Raw genomic sequence first — 25,534 nt, forward strand, 5'->3', positions numbered from 1 at the left:
TTTCAAGCACATGGGTTCCTTAGCCAGATATGAATGATGAATCAAGCTCTATAAACACTAACCACATCGATGAAGTGCAAAATTTGGCTAAAGCTTGTGAAGGACTCTACTAGGGAAATGAATGAATTCTGGCTGGCTGGTTGACCTTTGGATTTTTCATTCGTCGAACTAGAAACTGATCCTGTAACAGTGGTCACTCAAAAGCAAAATCGAACAACAAAATCAAACGCAGATCAAAATCTCCAAGTTGTGCAAAAGTTATTTTTGTGTTTTTTTTTTTTAGAAAAATTATAAATTAATAATTATAAATTTTATGTATACATATTTATATCTATTATCTTGTATTCAACCACATAAACCTAATTTAAGATCTGAATAAGGATCTGAATAAGGTCTGAATAAGGATCCTTGACATAGTCCTGTGATAGTCGACTACATGCCTCAACTACACTGTGATATAGTCGACTACATGCCTCAACTACATTGCTTGGTCAATACTCCCCCTCAAGCTTAGACTTTGGAACCACCCAAAAGGCTAAGCTTGGAGAGGTCACTATCACCACGTCATTAAAAACATCAATATGGAAAACCACTTGGGACAAAACCACATTGAGGAAAAAAGAGTGTGTTGTTATGTGAGCTAGAAGACATTTGATTCAAGGCCTAGATAGATCCACAAGTGCAAGTTTACCACATAAGTGTTGGTTTACCTTAGACAAACTATTTTTTAAGACGTATATATTAGAGAGGAAGAAGGAAAGGAGAGAGAGGCCGAAGTCAAGAAGACAAGGTGAAGTCAAGAAGACAAGACCGAAGTCAATAAGACAAGACCGATCATGTCTTATTGACTTCGGTCTTGTCTTCTTGACTTCGGCCTCTCTCTCCTTTCCTTCTTCCTCTCTAATAGTATACAGTTTGGTGTGTTTTAACTTTAAAAGATTAATTATATTTGAGCTTGTAGTTTGAACTCACAGTTTAATTTTGAGTAATCAATTGCTATAATGATTTAAACATTTAAACTACAAAATAAATATAAATTGTCACACACATTATGTTTTATACAACAAATAACCATATAACTAATATACGATTTAATATTATACCTACAAATTTTAAAATAAACTAAACAATATTTACAAAAAAAAAAGAGTTATCCCGCGCTATAGCGCGGGTTATCATCTAGTTTTACAATTACGATAGTGGTTTTTCATAACAGTTAAAGTAAAATCAGAATATTAAAAATATTAATTTTGTCTTACTGTCATTTACTTAATTTATTTATCGCTTTCTTTCTACTAATAAATTTTTTTACCGTTTTATTATCACCGATCGAATCATTAAAAATACATGGAAGCAGTTGGTGGAGAAAAATAGAGATAATACATTTGAATAATAGTTTAACATTTACAATTATCTCTTGTATTAAAACCATGACTGACTTTCAAAATTCTACTTCGTAAAGTTAAAATACCAAATGCAACTGCCAACATTCCCATTTACCTCTTGACTCTTGTACAAAAAACCATGAATTAACAACTTTCAATTTTTATTTTCTTTTAATATTTTTAATGAAGGCAACTTTCAAATTCTAATTCGTAAAAACAAAAATTGAAGGTTGTTCAAAACGCATTGTTTAGATCAGGTAGCTCTCAATCTTATTGAAGAAGTTTTGCAAAAAAATCTTGTTATACTACATGCGGTCATGCATAAGGGGTTTGACTGTAGGCGAGAGTTACGTGATGAAAATCTGGGTGTTTGCTTTAGAAAGGTTTGCATGCATCCGTGATGAAAAACCCTTGTGAGTATGTATTATGAATTAAAGTAATTAATTTTTCAAGAATATGAAAAAAAACCCTCGAAATTTCCATATATCAAAAAAAAACAAATAAGAACACAAAAAGGTCCTATTATTTTTATTGATATTTTGACTTTTTATGGATCATATGGAAGCTTAAAACATCTCTTCTCTTCACATTTAATGGATCATATGTTAGTGAAGAATCTTGGATCTTGGATGTTAGTGAAGAATTTTGGATCTTGGATCATATGTTTTTTTTTTTTTTTTTTTTTTTGACAAAGGAGAAGATTTGTATTTGTATTGCGCATGCTAATTTATGTTTTAGTCTACTTTATGTGATATTTTCTAGCAATCTTAATATCTTTTAAGAACAAAACGGATATAGTTGTTTTAAAAGTGGATCATCAACGGCAAGTAAGGTCTATTTTTTTTATTCTAAAAGTGGTTGTCTACGAATGCATAATTAATGGATATAATTATTCTAAAAGTGGTTGTCTATAAATAAATTTATAATTATTTATTTAGACCTTATTCAGATCCTTATTCAGATCTTAAATTAGGTTTATTCAAACTCACGACTCTGCAAACCATCGAAGTAAATAACACTATCAAACTACTCTAAAAAAAACATAACCAATCCATTTAAATTCAGAATTACTCATCATGAGGTCAGATCTTATTCAGACCTTATTCAGATCCTTATTCAGATCTTAAATTAGGTTTATTCAAACTCTCGACTCTGCAAACCATCGAAGTAAATAACACTATCAAACTACTCTAAAAAAAACATAACCAATCCATTTAAATTCAGAATTACTCATCATGAGGTCAGATCTTATTCAGACCTTATTCAGATCCTTATTCAGATCTTAAATTAGGTTTATGTGGTTGAATACAAGATAATAGATATAAATATGTATACATAAAATTTATAATTATTAATTTATAATTTTTCTAAAAAAAAAAAAAAAACAACTTTTGCACAACTTGGAGATTTTGATCTGCGTTTGATTTTGTTGTTCTGATTTTGCTTTTGAGTGACCACTGTTACAGTATCAGTTTCTAGCTAGTTCGGCTAATGAAAAATCCAAAGGTCAACCAGCCAGCCAGAATTCATTCATTTCCCCAGTAGAGTCCTTCACAAGCTTTAGCCAAATTTTGCACTTCATCGATGTGGTTAGTGTTTATAGAGCTTGATTCATCATTCATATCTGGCTAAGGAACCCATGTGCTTGAAAGTTATGGTATGTCTTATTGACCAAGCAATGTAGTTGAGGCATATAGTCGACTATATCACAGTGTAGTTGAGGCATGTAGTCGACTATATCACAGTGTAGTTGAGGCATGAGAGCATAATGCAGAGTATTAATTTTTTCTATTTTGTTATAAAAATTAGCTAGGTGTTGTGTGAACTAGGGCTGAGCACTGATACCCATTACATATCTTCGACCCGTGACCCGGCTCGTATCCACCTGGGTAGCCATAACTTTTAGGTCGGGTAACAGTATCACAATTCTATTACCCGCGGGTAAGGGGCGGGTATCGGGTATCAATTTTTTTTTTAACTAATTTTAGTACTCGGACTTTTTAAGGGATTTTTCAATTTTTTTCACATGTAAATATCTAAAGTTTGGAGATGTTGGTAAGAGTTGTACCAGGACAACTACTACTTAAAACGTAGTATCCCTGACACGTCTACATTTCGGAATAGTTGTTCCGGGACAACTACGTCTAAAGCTCGTTTTCTTTTCCAATCAAAACAAGTCAATAACACATCACAAGTTATAATGTTCGTAGTCGAACATACACGATTATGTATAACAGCCAGCCTAGTATGTTCGACTACGACCAATAGACGCTTTGGTCTTTTTTTTTAAGACGAGATAAAAATAAATCTAACTTAAATTTCTATATATCGTGTTATTTTTAAAATAGTTATTCTTAAAGACGAGATTAAAATTAAATATGATTTTTTATGATATATTTCCAACTTCTGTGTGACGGCGTAGTTTCTTCCAAAGGAGTCGTCCCGGAATGACTATTGCGAATAGCAAACGCGCCAGGAATACTATGTTTTTAGTCATAGTTGTGCTGGTACAACTCTTACCAACATCTCCAAACTTTAGATAGTTACATGCATGTGAGCATAATGCAGAGTATTAATTTTTTCTATTTTGTTATAAAAATTAGCTAGGTGTTGTGTGAACTAGGGCTGGGCACTGATACCCATTACATACCCATTACAAGTCAATAACACATCACAAACGACAAAAACCATCAGCATTTCTAAGTTAAATCTGATTTGAAGGGGATAACTGAGGCAAGTCTTGACTTTTTACCTCTGATGTTAGTTTGTTTTATGATATATTTCCAACTTTTGTGTGACGGTGTAGTTTCTTCCAAAGGAGTCTTTCCGGCACGACTATTGCGAATGGCAAACGCACCAGGAATACTTCGTTTTTAGTAGTAGTTGTGCTGGTACAACTCTTACCAACATCTCCAAACTTTAGATATTTACATGCATGTGAGCATAATGCAAAGTATTAATTTTTTCTATTTTGTTATAAAAATTAGCTAGGTGTTGTGTGAACTAGGGCTGGGCACTGATACCCATTACATATCTTCGACCCGTGACCCGGCTCGTATCCACCTGGGTAGCCATAACTTTTAGGTCGGGTAATAGTATCACAATTCTATTACCCGCGGGTAAGGGTCGGGTATCGGGTATCAATTTTTTTTAACTAATTTTAGTACTCGGACTTTTTAAGGGATTTATCAATTTTTCACATGTAAATATCTAAAGTTTGGAGATGTTGGTAAGAGTTGTACCAGAACAACTACTACTTAAAACGTAGTATCCCTGGCGCGTCTACGTTTCGCTATAGTTGTTCCGGGACAACTACGTCTAAAGCTCGTTTTCTTTTCCAATCAAAACAAGTCAATAACACATCACAAGTTATAATGTTCGTAGTCGAACATACACGATTATGTATAACAGCCAGCCTAGTATGTTCGACTACGACCAATAGACGGTTTGATCTTTTTTTTTAAGACGAGATAAAAATAAATCTAACTTAAATTTCTATATATCCTGTTATTTTTAAAATAGTTATTCTTAAAGACGAGATTAAAATTAAATCTGATTTGTTTTATGATATATTTTCAACTTCTATGTGACGGCGTAGTTTCTTCCAAAGGAGTCGTCCCGGAACGACTATTGCGAATAGCAAACGCGCCAGGAATACTATGTTTTTAGTCATAGTTGTGCTGGTACAACTCTTACCAACATCTCCAAACTTTAGATATTTACATGCATGTGAGCATAATGCAGAGTATTAATTTTTTCTATTTTGTTATAAAAATTAGCTAGGTGTTGTGTGAACTAGGGCTGGGCACTGATACCCATTACATACCCATTACAAGTCAATAACACATCACAAACGACAAAAACCATCAGCATTTCTAAGTTAAATCTGATTTGAAGGGGATGTATGTTCGACTACGACCAATAGATGCTTTGTTTTTTTTTTTTAAGACAAGATAAAAATAAATCTAACTTAAATTTCTATATATCCTGTTATTTTTAAAATAGTAATTCTTAAAGACGAGATTAAAATTAAATCTGATTTGTTTTATGATATATTTCCAACTTCTGTGTGACGGCGTAGTTTCTTCCAAAGGAGTCGTCCCGGAACGACTATTGCGAATAGCAAACGCGCCAGGAATACTATGTTTTTAGTCATAGTTGTGCTGGTACAACTCTTACCAACATCTCCAAACTTTAGATATTTACATGCATGTGAGCATAATGCAGAGTATTAATTTTTTCTATTTTGTTATAAAAATTAGCTAGGTGTTGTGTGAACTAGGGCTGGGCACTGATACCCATTACATATCTTCGACCCGTGACCCAGCTCTTATCCACCTGGGTAGCCATAACTTTTAGGTCGGGTAACAGTATCACAATTCTATTACCTGCGGGTAAGGGGCGGGTATCGGGTATCAATTTTTTTTTAACTAATTTTAGTACTCGGACTTTTTAAGGGATTTTTCAATTTTTTCACATGTAAATATCTAAAGTTTGGAGATGTTGGTAAGAGTTGTACCAGGACAACTACTACTTAAAACGTAGTATCCCTGACACGTCTACATTTCGGAATAGTTGTTCCGGGACAACTACGTCTAAAGCTCGTTTTCTTTTCCAATCAAAACAAGTCAATAACACATCACAAGTTATAATGTTCGTAGTCGAACATACACGATTATGTATAACAGCCAGCCTAGTATGTTCGACTACGACCAATAGACGCTTTGGTCTTTTTTTTTAAGACGAGATAAAAATAAATCTAACTTAAATTTCTATATATCATGTTATTTTTAAAATAGTTATTCTTAAAGACGAGATTAAAATTAAATATGATTTGTTTTATGATATATTTCCAACTTCTGTGTGACGGCGTAGTTTCTTCCAAAGGAGTCGTCCCGGAATGACTATTGCGAATAGCAAACGCGCCAGGAATACTATGTTTTTAGTCATAGTTGTGCTGGTACAACTCTTACCAACATCTCCAAACTTTAGATAGTTACATGCATGTGAGCATAATGCAGAGTATTAATTTTTTCTATTTTGTTATAAAAATTAGCTAGGTGTTGTGTGAACTAGGGCTGGGCACTGATACCCATTACATACCCATTACAAGTCAATAACACATCACAAACGACAAAAACCATCAGCATTTCTAAGTTAAATCTGATTTGAAGGGGATAACTGAGGCAAGTCATGACTTTTTACCTCTGATGTTAGTTTGTTTTATGATATATTTCCAACTTTTGTGTGACGGTGTAGTTTCTTCCAAAGGAGTCTTTCCGGCACGACTATTGCGAATGGCAAACGCGCCAGGAATACTTCGTTTTTAGTAGTAGTTGTGCTGGTACAACTCTTACCAACATCTCCAAACTTTAGATATTTACATGCATGTGAGCATAATGCAGAGTATTAATTTTTTCTATTTTGTTATAAAATTAGCTAGGTGTTGTGTGAACTAGGGCTGGGCACTGATACCCATTACATATCTTCGACCCGTGACCCGGCTCGTATCCACCTGGGTAGCCATAACTTTTAGGTCGGGTAACAGTATCACAATTCTATTACCCGCGGGTAAGGGTCGGGTATCGGGTATCAATTTTTTTTTAACTAATTTTAGTACTCGGACTTTTTAAGCGATTTATCAATTTTTCACATGTAAATATCTAAAGTTTGGAGATGTTGGTAAGAGTTGTACCAGAACAACTACTACTTAAAACGTAGTATCACTGGCGCGTCTACGTTTCGCTATAGTTGTTACGGGACAACTACGTCTAAAGCTCGTTTTCTTTTCCAATCAAAACAAGTCAATAACACATCACAAGTTATAATGTTCGTAGTCGAACATACACGATTATGTATAACAGCCAGCCTAGTATGTTCGACTACGACCAATAGACGGTTTGATCTTTTTTTTTAAGACGAGATAAAAATAAATCTAACTTAAATTTCTATATATCCTGTTATTTTTAAAATAGTTATTCTTAAAGACGAGATTAAAATTAAATCTGATTTGTTTTATGATATATTTTCAACTTCTGTGTGACGGCGTAGTTTCTTCCAAAGGAGTCGTCCCGGAACGACTATTGCGAATAGCAAACGCGCCAGGAATACTATGTTTTTAGTCATAGTTGTGCTGGTACAACTCTTACCAACATCTCCAAACTTTAGATATTTACATGCATGTGAGCATAATGCAGAGTATTAATTTTTTCTATTTTGTTATAAAAATTAGCTAGGTGTTGTGTGAACTAGGGCTGGGCACTGATACCCATTACATACCCATTACAAGTCAATAACACATCACAAACGACAAAAACCATCAGCATTTCTAAGTTAAATCTGATTTGAAGGGGATGTATGTTCGACTACGACCAATAGATGCTTTGTTTTTTTTTTTTAAGACAAGATAAAAATAAATCTAACTTAAATTTCTATATATCCTGTTATTTTTAAAATAGTAATTCTTAAAGACGAGATTAAAATTAAATCTGATTTGTTTTATGATATATTTCCAACTTCTGTGTGACGGCGTAGTTTCTTCCAAAGGAGTCGTCCCGGAACGACTATTGCGAATAGCAAACGCGCCAGGAATACTATGTTTTTAGTCATAGTTGTGCTGGTACAACTCTTACCAACATCTCCAAACTTTAGATATTTACATGCATGTGAGCATAATGCAGAGTATTAATTTTTTCTATTTTGTTATAAAAATTAGCTAGGTGTTGTGTGAACTAGGGCTGGGCACTGATACCCATTACATATCTTCGACCCGTGACCCAGCTCTTATCCACCTGGGTAGCCATAACTTTTAGGTCGGGTAACAGTATCACAATTCTATTACCTGCGGGTAAGGGGCGGGTATCGGGTATCAATTTTTTTTAACTAATTTTAGTACTCGGACTTTTTAAGGGATTTTTCAATTTTTTCACATGTAAATATCTAAAGTTTGGAGATGTTGGTAAGAGTTGTACCAGGACAACTACTACTTAAAACGTAGTATCCCTGACACGTCTACATTTCGGAATAGTTGTTCCGGGACAACTACGTCTAAAGCTCGTTTTCTTTTCCAATCAAAACAAGTCAATAACACATCACAAGTTATAATGTTCGTAGTCGAACATACACGATTATGTATAACAGCCAGCCTAGTATGTTCGACTACGACCAATAGACGCTTTGGTCTTTTTTTTTAAGACGAGATAAAAATAAATCTAACTTAAATTTCTATATATCATGTTATTTTTAAAATAGTTATTCTTAAAGACGAGATTAAAATTAAATATGATTTGTTTTATGATATATTTCCAACTTCTGTGTGACGGCGTAGTTTCTTCCAAAGGAGTCGTCCCGGAATGACTATTGCGAATAGCAAACGCGCCAGGAATACTATGTTTTTAGTCATAGTTGTGCTGGTACAACTCTTACCAACATCTCCAAACTTTAGATAGTTACATGCATGTGAGCATAATGCAGAGTATTAATTTTTTCTATTTTGTTATAAAAATTAGCTAGGTGTTGTGTGAACTAGGGCTGGGCACTGATACCCATTACATACCCATTACAAGTCAATAACACATCACAAACGACAAAAACCATCAGCATTTCTAAGTTAAATCTGATTTGAAGGGGATAACTGAGGCAAGTCATGACTTTTTACCTCTGATGTTAGTTTGTTTTATGATATATTTCCAACTTTTGTGTGACGGTGTAGTTTCTTCCAAAGGAGTCTTTCCGGCACGACTATTGCGAATGGCAAACGCGCCAGGAATACTTCGTTTTTAGTAGTAGTTGTGCTGGTACAACTCTTACCAACATCTCCAAACTTTAGATATTTACATGCATGTGAGCATAATGCAGAGTATTAATTTTTTCTATTTTGTTATAAAAATTAGCTAGGTGTTGTGTGAACTAGGGCTGGGCACTGATACCCATTACATATCTTCGACCCGTGACCCGGCTCGTATCCACCTGGGTAGCCATAACTTTTAGGTCGGGTAACAGTATCACAATTCTATTACCCGCGGGTAAGGGTCGGGTATCGGGTATCAATTTTTTTTTAACTAATTTTAGTACTCGGACTTTTTAAGCGATTTATCAATTTTTCACATGTAAATATCTAAAGTTTGGAGATGTTGGTAAGAGTTGTACCAGAACAACTACTACTTAAAACGTAGTATCACTGGCGCGTCTACGTTTCGCTATAGTTGTTACGGGACAACTACGTCTAAAGCTCGTTTTCTTTTCCAATCAAAACAAGTCAATAACACATCACAAGTTATAATGTTCGTAGTCGAACATACACGATTATGTATAACAGCCAGCCTAGTATGTTCGACTACGACCAATAGACGATTTGATCTTTTTTTTTAAGACGAGATAAAAATAAATCTAACTTAAATTTCTATATATCCTGTTATTTTTAAAATAGTTATTCTTAAAGACGAGATTAAAATTAAATCTGATTTGTTTTATGATATATTTTCAACTTCTGTGTGACGGCGTAGTTTCTTCCAAAGGAGTCGTCCCGGAACGACTATTGCGAATAGCAAACGCGCCAGGAATACTATGTTTTTAGTCATAGTTGTGCTGGTACAACTCTTACCAACATTTCCAAACTTTAGATATTTACATGCATGTGAGCATAATGCAGAGTATTAATTTTTTCTATTTTGTTATAAAAATTAGCTAGGTGTTGTGTGAACTAGGGCTGGGCACTGATACCCATTACATACCCATTACAAGTCAATAACACATCACAAACGACAAAAACCATCAGCATTTCTAAGTTAAATCTGATTTGAAGGGGATGTATGTTCGACTACGACCAATAGATGCTTTGTTTTTTTTTTTAAGACGAGATAAAAATAAATCTAACTTAAATTTCTATATATCCTGTTATTTTTAAAATAGTAATTCTTAAAGACGAGATTAAAATTAAATCTGATTTGTTTTATGATATATTTCCAACTTCTGTGTGACGGCGTAGTTTCTTCCAAAGGAGTCATCCCGGAACGACTATTGCGAATAGCAAACGCGCCAGGAATACGATGTTTTTAGTCATAGTTGTGCTGGTACAACTCTTACCAACATCTCCAAACTTTAGATATTTACTTGCATGTGAGCATAATGCAGAGTATTAATTTTTTCTATTTTGTTATAAAAATTAGCTAGGTGTTGTGTGAACTAGGGCTGGGCACTGATACCCATTACATATCTTCGACCCGTGACCCGGCTTGTATCCACCTGGGTAGCCATAACTTTTAGGTCGGGTAACAGTATCACAATTCTATTACCTGCGGGTAAGGGGCGGGTATCGGGTATCAATTTTTTTTAAACTAATTTTAGTACTCGGACTTTTTAAGGGATTTTTCAATTTTTTCACATGTAAATATCTAAAGTTTGGAGATGTTGGTAAGAGTTGTACCAGGACAACTACTATTTAAAACGTAGTATCCCTGGCACGTCTACGTTTCGGAATAGTTGTTCCGGGACAACTACGTCTAAAGCTCGTTTTCTTTTCCAATCAAAACAAGTCAATAACACATCACAAGTTATAATGTTCGTAGTCGAACATACACGATTATGTATAACAGCCAGCCTAGTATGTTCGACTACGACCAAAAGACGCTTTGGTCTTTTTTTTTTATGACGAGAAAAAAATAAATCTAACTTAAATTTCTATATATCCTGTTATTTTTAAAATAGTTATTCTTAAAGACGAGATTAAAATTAAATCTGATTTTTTTTATGATATATTTCCAACTTCTGTGTGACGGCGTAGTTTCTTCCAAAGGAGTCGTCCCGGAAACGACTATTGCGAATAGCAAACACGCCAGGAATACTATGTTTTTAGTCATAGTTGTGCTGGTACAACTCTTACCAACATCTCCAAACTTTAGATATTTACATGCATGTGAGCATAATGCAGAGTATTAATTTTTTCTATTTTGTTATAAAAATTAGCTAGGTGTTGTGTGAACTAGGGCTGGGCACTGATACCCATTACATACCCATTACAAGTCAATAACACATCACAAACAACAAAAACCATCAGCATTTCTAAGTTAAATCTGATTTGAAGGGGATAACTGAGGCAAGTCATGACTTTTTACCTCTGATGTTAGTTTGTTTTATGATATATTTCCAACTTTTGTGTGACGGTGTAGTTTCTTCCAAAGGAGTATTTCCGGCACGACTATTGCGAATGGCAAACGCGCCAGGAATACTTTGTTTTTAGTAGTAGTTGTGCTGGTACAACTCTTACCAACATCTCCAAACTTTAGATATTTACATGCATGTGAGCATAATGCAGAGTATTAATTTTTTAGATTTTGTTATAAAAATTAGCTAGGTGTTGTGTGAACTAGGGCTGGGCACTGATACCCATTACATATCTTCGACCCGTGACCCGGCTCGTATCCACCTGGGTAGCCATAACTTTTAGGTCGGGTAACAGTATCACAATTCTATTACCCGCGGGTAAGGGTCGGGTATCGGGTATCAATTTTTTTTTAACTAATTTTAGTACTCGGACTTTTTAAGGGATTTATCAATTTTTCACATGTAAATATCTAAAGTTTGGAGATGTTGGTAAGAGTTGTACCAGAACAACTACTACTTAAAACGTAGTATCCCTGGCGCGTCTACGTTTCGCTATAGTTGTTCCGGGACAACTACGTCTAAAGCTCGTTTTCTTTTCCAATCAAAACAAGTCAATAACACATCACAAGTTATAATGTTCGTAGTCGAACATACACGATTATGTAAAACAGCCAGCCTAGTATGTTCGACTACGACCAATAGACGGTTTGATCTTTTTTTTTTAAGACGAGATAAAAATAAATCTAACTTAAATTTCTATATATCCTGTTATTTTTAAAATAGTTATTCTTAAAGACGAGATTAAAATTAAATCTGATTTGTTTTATGATATATTTTCAACTTCTGTGTGACGGCGTAGTTTCTTCCAAAGGAGTCGTCCCGAAACGACTATTGCGAATAGCAAACGCGCCAGGAATACTATGTTTTTAGTCATAGTTGTGCTGGTACAACTCTTACAAACATCTCCAAACTTTAGATTTTTACATGCATGTGAGCATAATGCAGAGTATTAATTTTTTCTATTTTGTTATAAAAATTAGCTAGGTGTTGTGTGAACTAGGGCTGGGCACTGATACCCATTACATACCCATTACAAGTCAATAACACATCACAAACGACAAAAACCATCAGCATTTCTAAGTTAAATTTGATTTGAAGGGGATGTATGTTCGACTACGACCAATAGATGCTTTGTTTTTTTTTTTAAGACGAGATAAAAATAAATCTAACTTAAATTTCTATATATCCTGTTATTTTTAAAATAGTAATTCTTAAAGACGAGATTAAAATTAAATCTGATTTGTTTTATGATATATTTCCAACTTTTGTGTGACGGTGTAGTTTCTTCCAAAGGAGTCTTTCCGGCACGACTATTGCGAATGGCAAACGCGCCAGGAATACTTCGTTTTTAGTAGTAGTTGTGCTGGTACAACTCTTACCAACATCTCCAAACTTTAGATATTTACATGCATGTGAGCATAATGCAGAGTATTAATTTTTTCTATTTTGTTATAAAAATTAGCTAGGTGTTGTGTGAACTAGGGCTGGGCACTGATACCCATTACATATCTTCGACCCGTGACCCGGCTCGTATCCACCTGGGTAGCCATAACTTTTAGGTCGGGTAACAGTATCACAATTCTATTACCCGCGGGTAAGGGTCGGGTATCAATTTTTTTTTAACTAATTTTAGTACTCGGACTTTTTAAGGGATTTATCAATTTTTTCACATGTAAATATCTAAGGGATTTATCACTTTATAATTATATCCGTACGATACTTTTTGTTATTGAGAAAGAAAGCTAGAAAGAATAGAAATCCCAACAAAGTTACTCAAAGATGTATAGAAAGATAATATACCGAGGAACAAAAGTTTTTAATATATTAAAGAACATATAGGGACATATGGGTTCCAGTTTTTTTGGATTCCGTGAAATTTCCGGAATTATCGTGTTTATACATTATTTAAGTAATTCAAATTGGTATTTTAAAAAATATTCATTAATTATATAGTACTAGGTGCTCTATATCCAATACAACATATAAATAAATTATTATTAATATATATTCATTAGTCAGTGTTTTTAAATCCGGACCGAACTGGTGGTTGGACCAGGTTGAACCATGAACCGGACAACAATCCAGGTTGGTTTAATCTCAAAACCCAACTAATGTTGAACCAATTAAAAACTCAAGTCATTATGACACCGCTACGCCTTCCCTCCCATAGTCCAATGCATGTTAACTGTTTCCAGGAGAAGAGGGGAGACAACTTTACAACATAAACGTACATATACGTTTACGTAGTATCATAAACAAACATGTACGTTTATGTTGTAAAGAGACGGAAACCGAAACTTCTCGAATGCCAAAGTTTCGGAGACAACTATACAACAGAACCGTACATATACGTTTACGTAGTATCATAAACAAACATGTACGTTTATGTTGTAAAGAGTCGGAAACCGAAACTTCTCGAATGCCAAAGTCTTGGAGACAACCTTACAACATAAATGAGCTGCGACTCAACTAGGTTTATAGAACTAGGGATCTTGCCGACAGCTCTTGTAGCCGAGGCCTTTACCTTGTTGCTACGTTCAAACGCAGATTCAGAATAAAGATCTACTTTTCTCTCTTTTTACGATTTCTTATTTTTCCCGTTTATTTTCGTGTTCTGATTGCTTGGCGTGTGGTTTCTTGTCTCCGAGAAAGGAAACGCTATTCTCGGAGACAAGAAACCACACGCCAAGCAATCAGAACACGAAAATAAACGAGAAAAATAAGAAATCGTAAAAAGAGAGAAAAGTAGATCTTTATTCTGAATATGCGTTTGAACGTAGCAACAAGGTAAAGGCCTCGGCTACAAGAGCTGTCGGCAAGATCCCTAGTTCTATAAACCTAGTTGAGTCGCAGCTCGTTTATGTTGTAAGGTTGTCTCCGAGACTTTTCGGTTTCCGACTCTTTACAACATAAACGTACATGTTTGTTTATGATACTACGTAAACGTATATGTACGTTTATGTTGTAAAGTTGTCTCCGCTCTTCTCCTGGAAACAGTTAACATGCATTGGACTATGGGAGGGAAGGCGTAGCGGTGTCATAATGACTTTATTAGAAAACGAAGAGTCATGACTCGTGAACCCAAGCGTTGATACTACTAGTGTCTAGTTACTAAGCATGCGTCATTTATTCATGTTTGAAGTGAAATTTTTAATGGTGAAGGTAGAAGATATGGGAAAGGAAACGCTATTCTCGGAGACAAGAAACCACACGCCAAGCAATCGGAACACGAAAATAAACGAGAAAAATAAGAAATCGTAAAAAGAGAGAAAAGTAATCTATATGAACTTATAATTATATCCGTACGATACTTTTTGTTATTGAGAAAGAAAGCTAGAAAGAATAGAAATCCCAACAAAGTTACTCAAAGATGTATAGAAAGATAATATACCGAGGAACAAAAGTTTTTAATATACCAAAGAACATATAAGGACATATGGGTTCCAGCTTTTTTGGATTCCGTGAAATTTTCGGAATTATCGTGTTTATACATTATTTAAGTAATTCAAATTGGTATTTTAAAAAATATTCATTAATTATATAGTACAAGGTGCTCTATATCCAATACAACATATAAATAAATTATTATTAATATATATTCATTAGTCAGTGTTTTTAAATCCGGACCGAACCGGTGGTTGGACCAGGTTGAACCATGAACCGGACAACAATCCAGGTTGGTTTAATCTCAAAACTCAACTAATGTTGAACCGATTAAAAACTCATATCAAACCGTCAAAAACCACAGAAACCGGTGACCCATTGGACCGGTCAAACCCTAGTTCGCATATAAATCAAAATTTTGTTAATAAAATAATTACTTTTTCTTTTTAAAAATTAAAAAAAAAATCTATGAAATATTAATAAAATTATGCTCTTATCTTTTTCTTTTGACATACTAGGAGCTGTGAGTCGTTGCTCGAGCCCGTCACGAACCGTGATTCTTGGTTACCTGAACCGTTTGGTTGGTAGCTAGATCCGAGCCGCCGCCGTTCTTGTGCTGTACTGTGGAACGGATGAGGACCTTAAGTCAGTAGCTGGACCACCAGCTCATAAAATCAACCGTACAAACTACATTGGAACCAGCAGCAACATAGGTGCATTCAAAGAAGAATATGTTTTTGACCATGGGGAGTTTGACCGTGAAACCACTTCCTACAAATTCTCCGTTTGATTTTGTTGTTCTGATTTTGCTTTTGAGTGACCACTGTTACAGGATCAGTTTCTAGTTCGACTAATGAAAAATCCAAAGGTCAACCAGCCGAATAGTTGTTCCGGGACAACTACGTCTAAAGCTCGTTTTCTTTTCCAATCAAAACAAGTCAATAACACATCACAAGTTATAATGTTCGTAGTCGAACATACACGATTATGTATAACAGCCAGCCTAGTATGTTCGACTACGACCAATAGACGCTTTGGTTTTTTTTTTTAAGACGAGATAAAAATAAATCTAACTTAAATTTCTATATATCCTGTTATTTTTAAAGACGAGATTAAAATTAAATCTGATTTGTTTTATGATATATTTCCAACTTCTGTGTGACGGCGTAGTTTCTTCCAAAGGAGTCGTCCCGGAACGACTATTGCGAACAGCAAACGCGCCAGGAATACTATGGGGATAACTGAGGCAAGTCATGACTTTTTACCTCTGATGTTAGTTTGTTTTATGATATATTTCCAACTTCTGTGTGACGGCGTAGTTTCTTCCAAAGGAGTCGTCCCGGAAGGTTTTTTAACAAGCTATATCTCCTTAGTGTCCAGGTTTGTGGTCTTCCTTTTTTTTGCTTTTTTTTCTTTTGTCTTTAGTAATGCTGATGGTTTTTCTCGTTTGTGATGTGTTATTGACTTGTTTTGATTCACTGTTTTCTAGGCCAAGTTGAGCAGACCTGATTTGAAGGGGATAACTGAGGCAAGTCATGACTTTTTACCTCTGATGTTAGTTTGTTTTATGATATATTTCCAACTCCTGTGTGACGGCGTAGTTTCTTCCGAAGGAGTCGTCCCAGAACAACTATTGCGAAAAGCAAACACGCCAGGAATACTCCGTTTTTAGTTGTAGTCGTGCTAGTACAACTCTTACCGAGCATAATGCAGAGTATTAATTTTTTTCTATTTTGAAGGGCTGCCTCAATGCCGCGTTGTCCGAAGAGCATCCACAATGCAGACTTGAGGCTGTGTCTATGTATTTAAAAATAATAAAAACGATATATATATATATATATATATGTATTCAAAAATCCTAAAAAAGTTTGAATTCTATGCACACCGACTATAGTTTTACAATATACTCATTTACATGCTTCATCTATATATCCAAATTTATGGTGTGTGCATACAGTTTTCCAATACAGTCAGTTACAAATTTATGGTGAGTTCTTCGCCATATTTGAGAGATTCTTTAAGAAATTATATTATAATTCAGAAAAATCAAGTTATCATTCTTCTCTTAATATCGGATTTATGGAACGACTGGGTATACACATCGACTATAAATCTCTGATATAGTCAATTAGATGCGTCATCTATATACTCAATATTTTATATCTCCATCTATGCAGTGTGCGGATAATGTGAAACACACTATTTCAAAAATTATTAAATTCACAAATCAAAACAATCATGGATTCTAACGATAATGTAAAAAGGAGTAGATAAAGCGTTCCAAGTTCCGACGAATGTTTTCTTTGTGTTTACTACATCTGTTTTGATACGTGTTAATTTCATTGTATTGGGATGAATATTTTGGGCCTTTTGTAGAGATGTTTTACTCTTTATGGGTTTTTTTAATATAAATGGTTTGAAAAAAAAACAAATAGAGAGAGAGAGAGAGAGAGCGAGAGAGAGAGCGAGCGATGGCTGAGGAAGAGATTAGAGAGTCCGTTAGTAAGGCTAAGGAGGAGGATTTAGGTCTCTCTCGAGCGATTCCATCTAACCAAGACGGAGAGTGTGATGAAAATTTTTTGGAGATCGTTCTTGATGTCGTCGACGTGTTGGGTCTCTTTCCTCGGCAACCTCCGTCTGCTCCAGCGATTCCATCGGCTCGTCGCCGTGTAGCGGTTAGGGTTTTCTCCTCTCTCTTTCTCTATGTGAGATGTATATACTCCTATTTGTGTTTCATATTGTTCTTGCGTTCAATTAGATCTTTGAGTTTTCAGCTAATTGTAAATCTCTTTTTCAATCTTTGACATACGTTCCAGGGGAAGAAGATAGAAATACGGTCCACAAATGGTAATTGGGATTAAATTGCTCGACTTTGATGTTCTGTTGTTGCTGGTTTGTCCAATAATACTTCGATTTGGGGATTGTAGATTTGCAGCTGTTAGGGATGAAGGATCGCCCCGATTTCCCTGTACCTGTAATCCTCGATCGTATATATAAGCTGGTGGATGATCCTTCACCGGATTCAATCATCTCATGGAGCAAAAGCAACAAGGGTTTCGTCATCCGTAATCAGGAAAAGCTAATCCGCAGAAAGATTTATAAGAGATTCTTTTGCAGCTCGTTCAAAACGTTTATCTCCATGCTTAAGCATTATGTAAGTTTTGTATTTGCAAAAGATTATCTCCAGTTTTAAAATGCATATCGGAGACTAACTAAACCTGCTTAAGCATTATGTAAGTTATTGTATTTGCAAAAGATTTCCTCCAGGCTTAAGCATTATGTAAGTTTTTTTGTTGCTGTTGGTAGGGCTTTAGCAAAATTAAGAGGTCAGATGGGCTACGGGAATTCGGCAATGAGAATTTTGTGAGAGGTCAACCTATGCTTATGAAGGAGATGCATATCAAAACTGTGATGAAGAGGGTTAACAAAGATCTTAAGCCACGGTGCTAAAGCGGAAATAGAAGATCGCTTGCCAAAACTTTAAGACTTTGATCAGAATCTCATGCTTGTTCCAGTTGCTTTCTTGTATCAAGAATTTAGTTGGCTTTGTTTGTAAATTGGTTTTGAAAGTTCATTTACAAATCACTAGTTCAATAACATGAGATTTTAAAAGGTTTTTTAAAATTCATGTTTGAATAACACAAGATTTGTGATTTTTATACAAATCACTCCAAATGCTAGATTGTGACCCAAGGGGATTCAAAGGTTACTTCATTAGTATCTATTGCTCATGATCGTAATGTATATCTCACGCCTTGACATCACTTATTGAAACCTTTTAATATAATCCTTGGCTCAGACACTACTAGTACATTCCCCTAAGTTAATGTTATGGTTCCGATTGTAGGCATCGGGAAGTGTTAATTTCAAACTCCTAATCAAAGATTTTCTTTCTACAATATGTGTGCAACTCTTTGATGCTGATGAACAATCTTTTAGAATTATAGAAAGGGCTTGTAGTAATGGTAAATAGGTCGTTTGTATTATTTGACAGAGTATAAATAAAGTCAACTGCTTCAGAACATAAATATGTTCTTGATAAACAACATAAAATATGCTTACCTCAGCAAATATTACACTCGAAAACATTGGGGAGTAAATCGTAAACAGGGGTTCGATTATCTTTCTATTCCGAGTTATACCATATTACTAGTTTCGAATTAAATCAAAGAAATACATAATAATATTCAACTAGTAATTTATCTTTGGACGGTTGTTTATCTTTATAAATACATAATAATATGAAGAAAATGTACATAATAATATACAGAGTAGTCCTGAGAATCATTGAGCTTCATCACAGCAAGAGCTTGGGGCAGGTCTTCAGGCTGGTAGCTTTCATCAAACCTCTTGTAACATTTGAAAGCAGGATGGCCATACTTACCACAGATCTGACAAGTTGGTCTCTGATTGTTTCCAGATCCAGAGTAAGAACCTTTATCATTCCCTTGGCCAAACTGTTGCGGAAAGCCTCTTCCCTGAGTTGAGTATGAGTTTCTGCCACCACGATAACCACCTCTGTTACTGCCTCTTCCTCTGCCTGAATAGCCTCCTCTTGCAGAGTAGAAAGCTTGATGTGGGTTCACTTCAGTAACAGATTCATACTTTTGCAGCTTGTCATCGAAATTTGTGAGCTTGAAAACCACATCTTCATAACATGGGACAGATTGAGAATCCATGGAGTTCTCAATAACAGTAACAATGGACTCATACTCACGACCTATTCCATTTAAGATTCCATATATCTTCTCCTGCTCAGACATTGGAGCTCCTATTGAATCTAGTTGGTCACAGAGGCTTTTAATCTCTAGCAAGTACTGAGCTAAAGTCTTGTTTCCCTTAACAGTAGTCTGAATCCTTCTTTGAATATATAACTTCCTAGTAGCAGAGACTCTATTAAACTGTTTAGCTAAGTAGAGCCATACCTCTTGAGAAGTTTTGAGACCATAGACCGTTTTGAGAGTCTCCTCTGAGAGAGAACCGAAGAGCCAAGCCATAATCATCCGGTCAGTACGAACCCACTTCTGATAGTCTGGGTTGCTAGCTTCAGAGACGATGCCTTCAGATCTGGTGGTGATGGTTTGAGAGGGACAGGGGACCTCACCGGAGACATAGCCGAGAAGATCTTGGCTGTAGAGAAACTGCTCGAACTGCAGCTTCCATGACAAGTAGTTTGTGTCGTTGAGTTTCAAGGTGACACATTGAGAGATTGACAGAGTAGCTAAAAGATATTTATCAGAGGAAGCAGCCATGGCTCTGATACCATGTAGGTTAAACAAAGAACAGTGTAACTAAGAACAGAGTGAGAAAGCTTTCATCTTTATCATTATTGACTGCTTAAAGGATAACGATTACAATGTCTCAACATATATAGAAAGCTAAGAAGGATCTAGATCCTATGAGGTGTCAAGTGACAGCTAGTGATGAGAGTAATCCAAAACTATTGTGCAGCTGGATTTGGTGATGTGTATCCTCCGTACTATTGACATAAGAAGCGCATGATCTTGGTCTTGACATAGCCGTTGTGTTTGTTGTTGACTGAGCGATGAGTTTTCTCTCATCTTCTTTCTTCTGGGCCTTATGGGCTATATTCACAGTTGGGCAAATACACAATTCATGATTTAATAATCCAACACATCATCCTTTAAGACAGATCAATAACTGAAGCTTGCAAAAGGTCAAGTCATCTACATTTACACAAACAGTAACAAAAGACTTCACTGGGAGATGATGATGGGGCAAGACAACGGTTGATCATCTTTGATCCAGCAGTCTAAAAGACAGTAAAACGTGTTTTGATTTGCAGAGATATGTGAAATCAAAGACAATATATACGAATAAAAGACTTAATAAGAGAAAAAAGTACTACATTAAAACTAGCAGGATTAGAGAATATAGTACGAGTCTACGAGAGAATACAATACTACTTTAAAAAAATTAGAGAATGCTAACAAGCATTGACAAGTTTTGATTAAAAAAGGAACTACATTCTTCCTTCTCACGGAAACCATTCAAAATCCTTATCTTCATCCTTTTTGCAGTCGAAACCCTCCGTTGTAAGACGATAAACTGAGATACTACATCCATCTACAACACTTTGGATTTTATTGAGTTCAGGCACGTAGGTAGTAGAATGGAATAACTCCAACAATTGAGGAACAATCCACTTCATAAAGAACTGGATGAGGCTACTAGCGTTTAACCGGAGTTGATCCATGTATAAGTCCTCCGAGTCATCATTTGAAGGGAGTGCTCTAGGCTCCTCAAGAGGAACACGCAGATCCGATAATAACATGTTAAATTTAGTTATTATCATGTCAAAACACCTTATTGCAGCCCGAATACCATCTTTTGTGGTTCTCTATAAGCAAAACATCACAATCCCAAGATTAGTTTTGTATGACAAATGATTAAATTTTTTAAATTATATACTACTTACAGTATCACAAACGAAAGCCTTAGCATCTTTAATTCTATTGCGAAAGATCTTCAGCTCGTCCGCAACAAGAGGTTTAACACTATTACTCTCTTGTGTATTAGCAACAAGAGGTTCCACATCAAAATTCTGTTGAGGACCTTGAGGTTGTCCAATTACATCAGAATGAGGTTGTCCAATTACATCAGAACTAGATAATATCACATTCGCAGCAATAATACTAACAAACCTGTCAAAGAAAAGAAGAAAAAAACTTTGAACATCAGTTTCATTTCAGGAAACTACAAAATTCGTCGTTTCTACTCAAAAAAAAGAAAGAAAGGCAAACTAGCGCAAAATTTACCTTTGCACCGGGAAAACTCGAGTGGTTCCAGTGGTGAATTGAAGGAGCTGAATATTACTACCGGATCCAACAATCTTGTCTTTCACCAAGCTCAGATCACCCTTAAGTAATGCCCGTATCTCATGCCCCTGCCCGTCTGTTAACCACAACACAGCCGCTTCATGTCTGTTAACCACAACAATCGTCGATTTCAACACATGCAGCACCGGCATCATTTGTATTTCGGACCTCACATCTCCATTAGCAAGTTTCTCAACTGCTCCTGCCTTCAGATAGATCGCCATCTTATCGAAATAATAAACAAAAACTGAAAAAAGAAACAACCTTTGGGATGCGGCAACAGTCTTTAGTACTCGCCCTGTAAAAAAAAAAACAATACACAAACAAAGAACAATAAGAACAATAAGAACAGACAAAACAATACACCAACAAAGAACAATAACTACTATCATAACTTGCAACTAAGTGATTGCTTTCTTCATAGCAAATTCACATCTTAACAATTATTGCTTAAGAGATTTAATCAATTAAAGATCGTTGACAAAATCCTGAAGTATACATTCATGCTCTTTAAGCTTCAATCAAAATGCCGTGGAACACTACTAGAACACAAAACAATAATTCAACAAGGCATGAAAATTTGCAGGTAGAATGGTTAATATCAGAAAAAGAATAAAATTAACCTCTTAACAAGTCTATGCTTCCAGAGGTTAACACTAACTAATGCCTGAACCAATTAACAGAACAACTCGAAATCCTTAAATCAAAGGCCAAAGAAGAGACATGACGAACTTCAACATCAAGCGTATATACCTTCAACTTTAATCTCGAAGAAATTCAAAGCAAGATAATCACCAGCATCTTTGATTACGATATACTTCCTCAATTATAACCAATTAATACCCAAAATTATTCACTACATTATAATGGTCATCAAGAACAGAAAACTGTCCATTTTAAGACAATGAACACAAAACTAAAAGCTTCTGAGCTACAACCTAGAAAATCCAAAAATCCATGAGAAGAACCAGCATAAAAACCAAGAGAAATCCACGGAATCGATATGATAACCGAAGATAAGGACTGAAATAATGAAATTAATGAAAGAATCGAACAATCTGACGAAACCAGCATCACATCTAAGGAAATAATCGAACAATCTGAACACGAATTAACGATAGATTGAGGAGTACAAATAGAGAGGTAGAGAGACATGAGGTAACGAAGATGTACGGTGTACCTGAGATCGTACTCTGGAAAACTCATGAGGAGAAGGAAGACACGGAGAAGCCGAAGGATCTGCAGGGAAATTTTTTTTAATTTTTGAAGAAACGACAGAGAAACTTTCAACTTTAAGAGAGAGAGAGAGTTGAAAGACTGTGCTTCTTTTCTCTGGTCAGGTCCGCAACTCAAAACTACAGGAGCTAAAGTAGCTTGGAAAGAGATTTGTAAGCCTATAGCAGAAGGAGGGTTGGATATTCGGGCTTTAAAGGAAGTAAATGTAGTTAATGGTTTGAAGTTAATCTGGAGGATGCTGTCTGGTGATTCATTATGGGGTATTTGGATAAAAGCTAATTTGCTTAAGAAGAAGAATTTCTGGGAGGTGAATGTAAATACTCAGGCGGGGTCTTGGATGTGGAGGAAAATGCTTAAGCTTAGGGAAATTGCCAAGTCCTATTACAAGATAGAAGTGGGTAATGGTAGAAGTACTTCATTTTGGTTCGATAATTGGAGTGACAAAGGCATTCTCTATGAGCTGTTAGGTGAAGGAGGTATTATCGCTATGGGTATTACCAAAGATGCTTCAGTGGCAGAGGCTGTTGTGAGCACTAGAAGAAGCAGAAGGCATCATCGTATGGTAGTTTTCCAGGAGGTTGAAATTGAGTTATCAAAAGTAGCAGAGAGGCTAAATGATAGTGCTGAAGATATTAGTCTTTGGAGGAGAGCTACGGGATTTAAAGCCCAATTCTCGACGAAGGAGACTTGGAAGCTGATAAGAGTGGTGTATCCTCAAAACAATTGGGCTCGGAGTATTTGGTTCTCGAATGCTACTCCTAAGTATGCGTTCATGTCTTGGCTGGCTACTCTGAATAGGCTCTCCACAATGGACAGAGTGGGGAAATGGAGCCAGGGAGTGGATGAGATATGCGTGCTCTGTAAAAATGCAGGTGAAACTAGAAATCATCTCTTCTTTGATTGTTCATTCTCTTCTCAGATTTGGAGCTATCTTATGAGAGGTATTCTGGGACACTCTTATACAACTGATTGGAATGAAGTGCTAGAGTTGTTGGGTAGTACAGATAGAGATAAGAAGAAGGTGTTTTGCTTCAGATATGCCTTTCAAGCTAGTATTCACATGATTTGGAGAGAAAGAAATAAAATCAAGCATGGTGAGAAGCCTCTTCCTATTGCTGTCGTAAAGAAGGTGCTTGATAAAGGAGTTAGAAACAAGCTGAGTTTGATGAGATTTAAAGGAGGTAAAGGGTTGGAAGGCATGTTACAATACTGGTTTACCACAAGAGTGTAGATAAGGGTTTTTATCGTTTTGGAGTTATGAGTATATGATAGGGTTTCATTTTTCTTTGGTCCACACTTTGTTGTAAAAAGGCTTTTGATTGAATAAAATTTAGCATTCATTCAAAAAAAAAAAAAAAAAAGAAAGACTGTGAGGGAAAGAGGAAGAACAGACTCAAGCGAGAGAGAATAAAAGCTTGGGGCGCAGGCAGCTCTTCCCGCCTGTCATTTCAACTTTATTTCTTGTGTATTTTTGTCATAGCTCTTCCCACCTGCACACGTCAACTTTATTTCTTGTGTATTTTTGTGATGATTATTATCTTTTATCTAACGAGTTCCTATAACCTTTTATATTAGCTTTTATAAGATGTTTATAAGCTTTTGATAACTTTTTTTATTAGAGCATCTCTATAATGTTAATTTTATATTATTAAAAGAAATTAAAAAATCACATTAATCATATGATAAAAAAATTAAAAAATATACCATTCCTATATGTATAAACCATATCCATATACATTCGGGTAAAATAAATAATGTTAATTTTATATTATTAAAAGAAATTAAAAAATCACATTAATCATATAATAAAAAAAATATAGATTTGTTCTTATATGTTATATTTTGATTTTTTTAAAACAACCATAAATTACTAAAATTGGTAAAAATATCGCATTTAAAATTTTGTGATCAATGATAACGTTTTTTAGTTCAGCCAATCGTTTTTTAATGGGTGTTAAACAGTTTATAATGATTAACTAAATGGATCACGCATAATAGATTGTTGAATACCCAAAATCAATATGAACCATCATCCATTTCATTTAAATTTTTGGTATAATAAAAAAAATATATGGTTGGGCAAAAAAACTGAATCCAAATAACCGAACCAAATCTGGTAAAAGAAATATATGTTTTTATAATGGTAAAAGAAAAAAATCAGGTTAATGGATATGGAAGCTTTTTATAATAAGCTTTTATTAGAGCATCTCTTGGCATATGTATAAACTGCCCTTTCGTATCCAAGTTCTGCTGCTTTCTTCAAATATACCATTCCTTCATCTTCGTAATATAACCGAAAAACCTTTGACATCCCTCTCAGATAGTAACTATGTCAAAGATCCTTATTCAGATCATTTCCACTGGGTTGTAGTAAAAATATTAAGTGAGATAATTAAAAGATGGCTTGTAGTAAAAATATTAAGTGAGATAATTAAAAGATATTTCTGTCAAAATCGATAAGACATTTTGACAGCATAGAGATGCTCTAATAAAAAAAGTTATAAAAAGCTTATAAACATCTTATAAAAG

The 25,534-nt window shown here is 35.1% G+C and overlaps 3 protein-coding genes across 3 annotated transcripts; 2 read left to right on the forward strand and 1 right to left on the reverse strand.

The window, feature by feature from the left end:
• The first annotated feature begins 17,332 nt into the window (after positions 1 to 17,332).
• On the forward strand, positions 17,333 to 18,595 carry LOC125579118 (heat stress transcription factor A-6b-like). The gene is made up of 4 exons (XM_048742713.1): positions 17,333 to 17,605; positions 17,747 to 17,777; positions 17,858 to 18,084; positions 18,237 to 18,595. The coding sequence occupies exons 1-4, from the start codon at positions 17,402 to 17,404 to the stop codon at positions 18,378 to 18,380; spliced, it is 606 nt and encodes a 201-aa protein (XP_048598670.1). The 5' UTR covers positions 17,333 to 17,401; the 3' UTR covers positions 18,381 to 18,595.
• Positions 18,596 to 20,770: 2,175 nt separating this feature from the next.
• LOC125579119 lies at positions 20,771 to 22,071 on the reverse strand. The gene is made up of 3 exons (XM_048742714.1): positions 21,710 to 22,071; positions 21,370 to 21,595; positions 20,771 to 21,291 (listed from the first exon to the last, which is right to left on the reverse strand). The coding sequence occupies exons 1-3, from the start codon at positions 21,991 to 21,993 to the stop codon at positions 20,929 to 20,931; spliced, it is 873 nt and encodes a 290-aa protein (XP_048598671.1). The 5' UTR covers positions 21,994 to 22,071; the 3' UTR covers positions 20,771 to 20,928.
• A 1,169-nt stretch (positions 22,072 to 23,240) lies between these two features.
• Positions 23,241 to 24,236, forward strand: LOC125578950. The gene has a single exon (XM_048742104.1). It carries the CDS (start codon positions 23,241 to 23,243, stop codon positions 24,234 to 24,236), a length of 996 nt encoding a protein of 331 aa, XP_048598061.1.
• Positions 24,237 to 25,534: the final 1,298 nt, after the last annotated feature.

This window comes from Brassica napus, chromosome A10 (genome assembly GCF_020379485.1).
Source record: "Brassica napus cultivar Da-Ae chromosome A10, Da-Ae, whole genome shotgun sequence".
NCBI classification, from domain to species: domain Eukaryota; kingdom Viridiplantae; phylum Streptophyta; class Magnoliopsida; order Brassicales; family Brassicaceae; genus Brassica; species Brassica napus.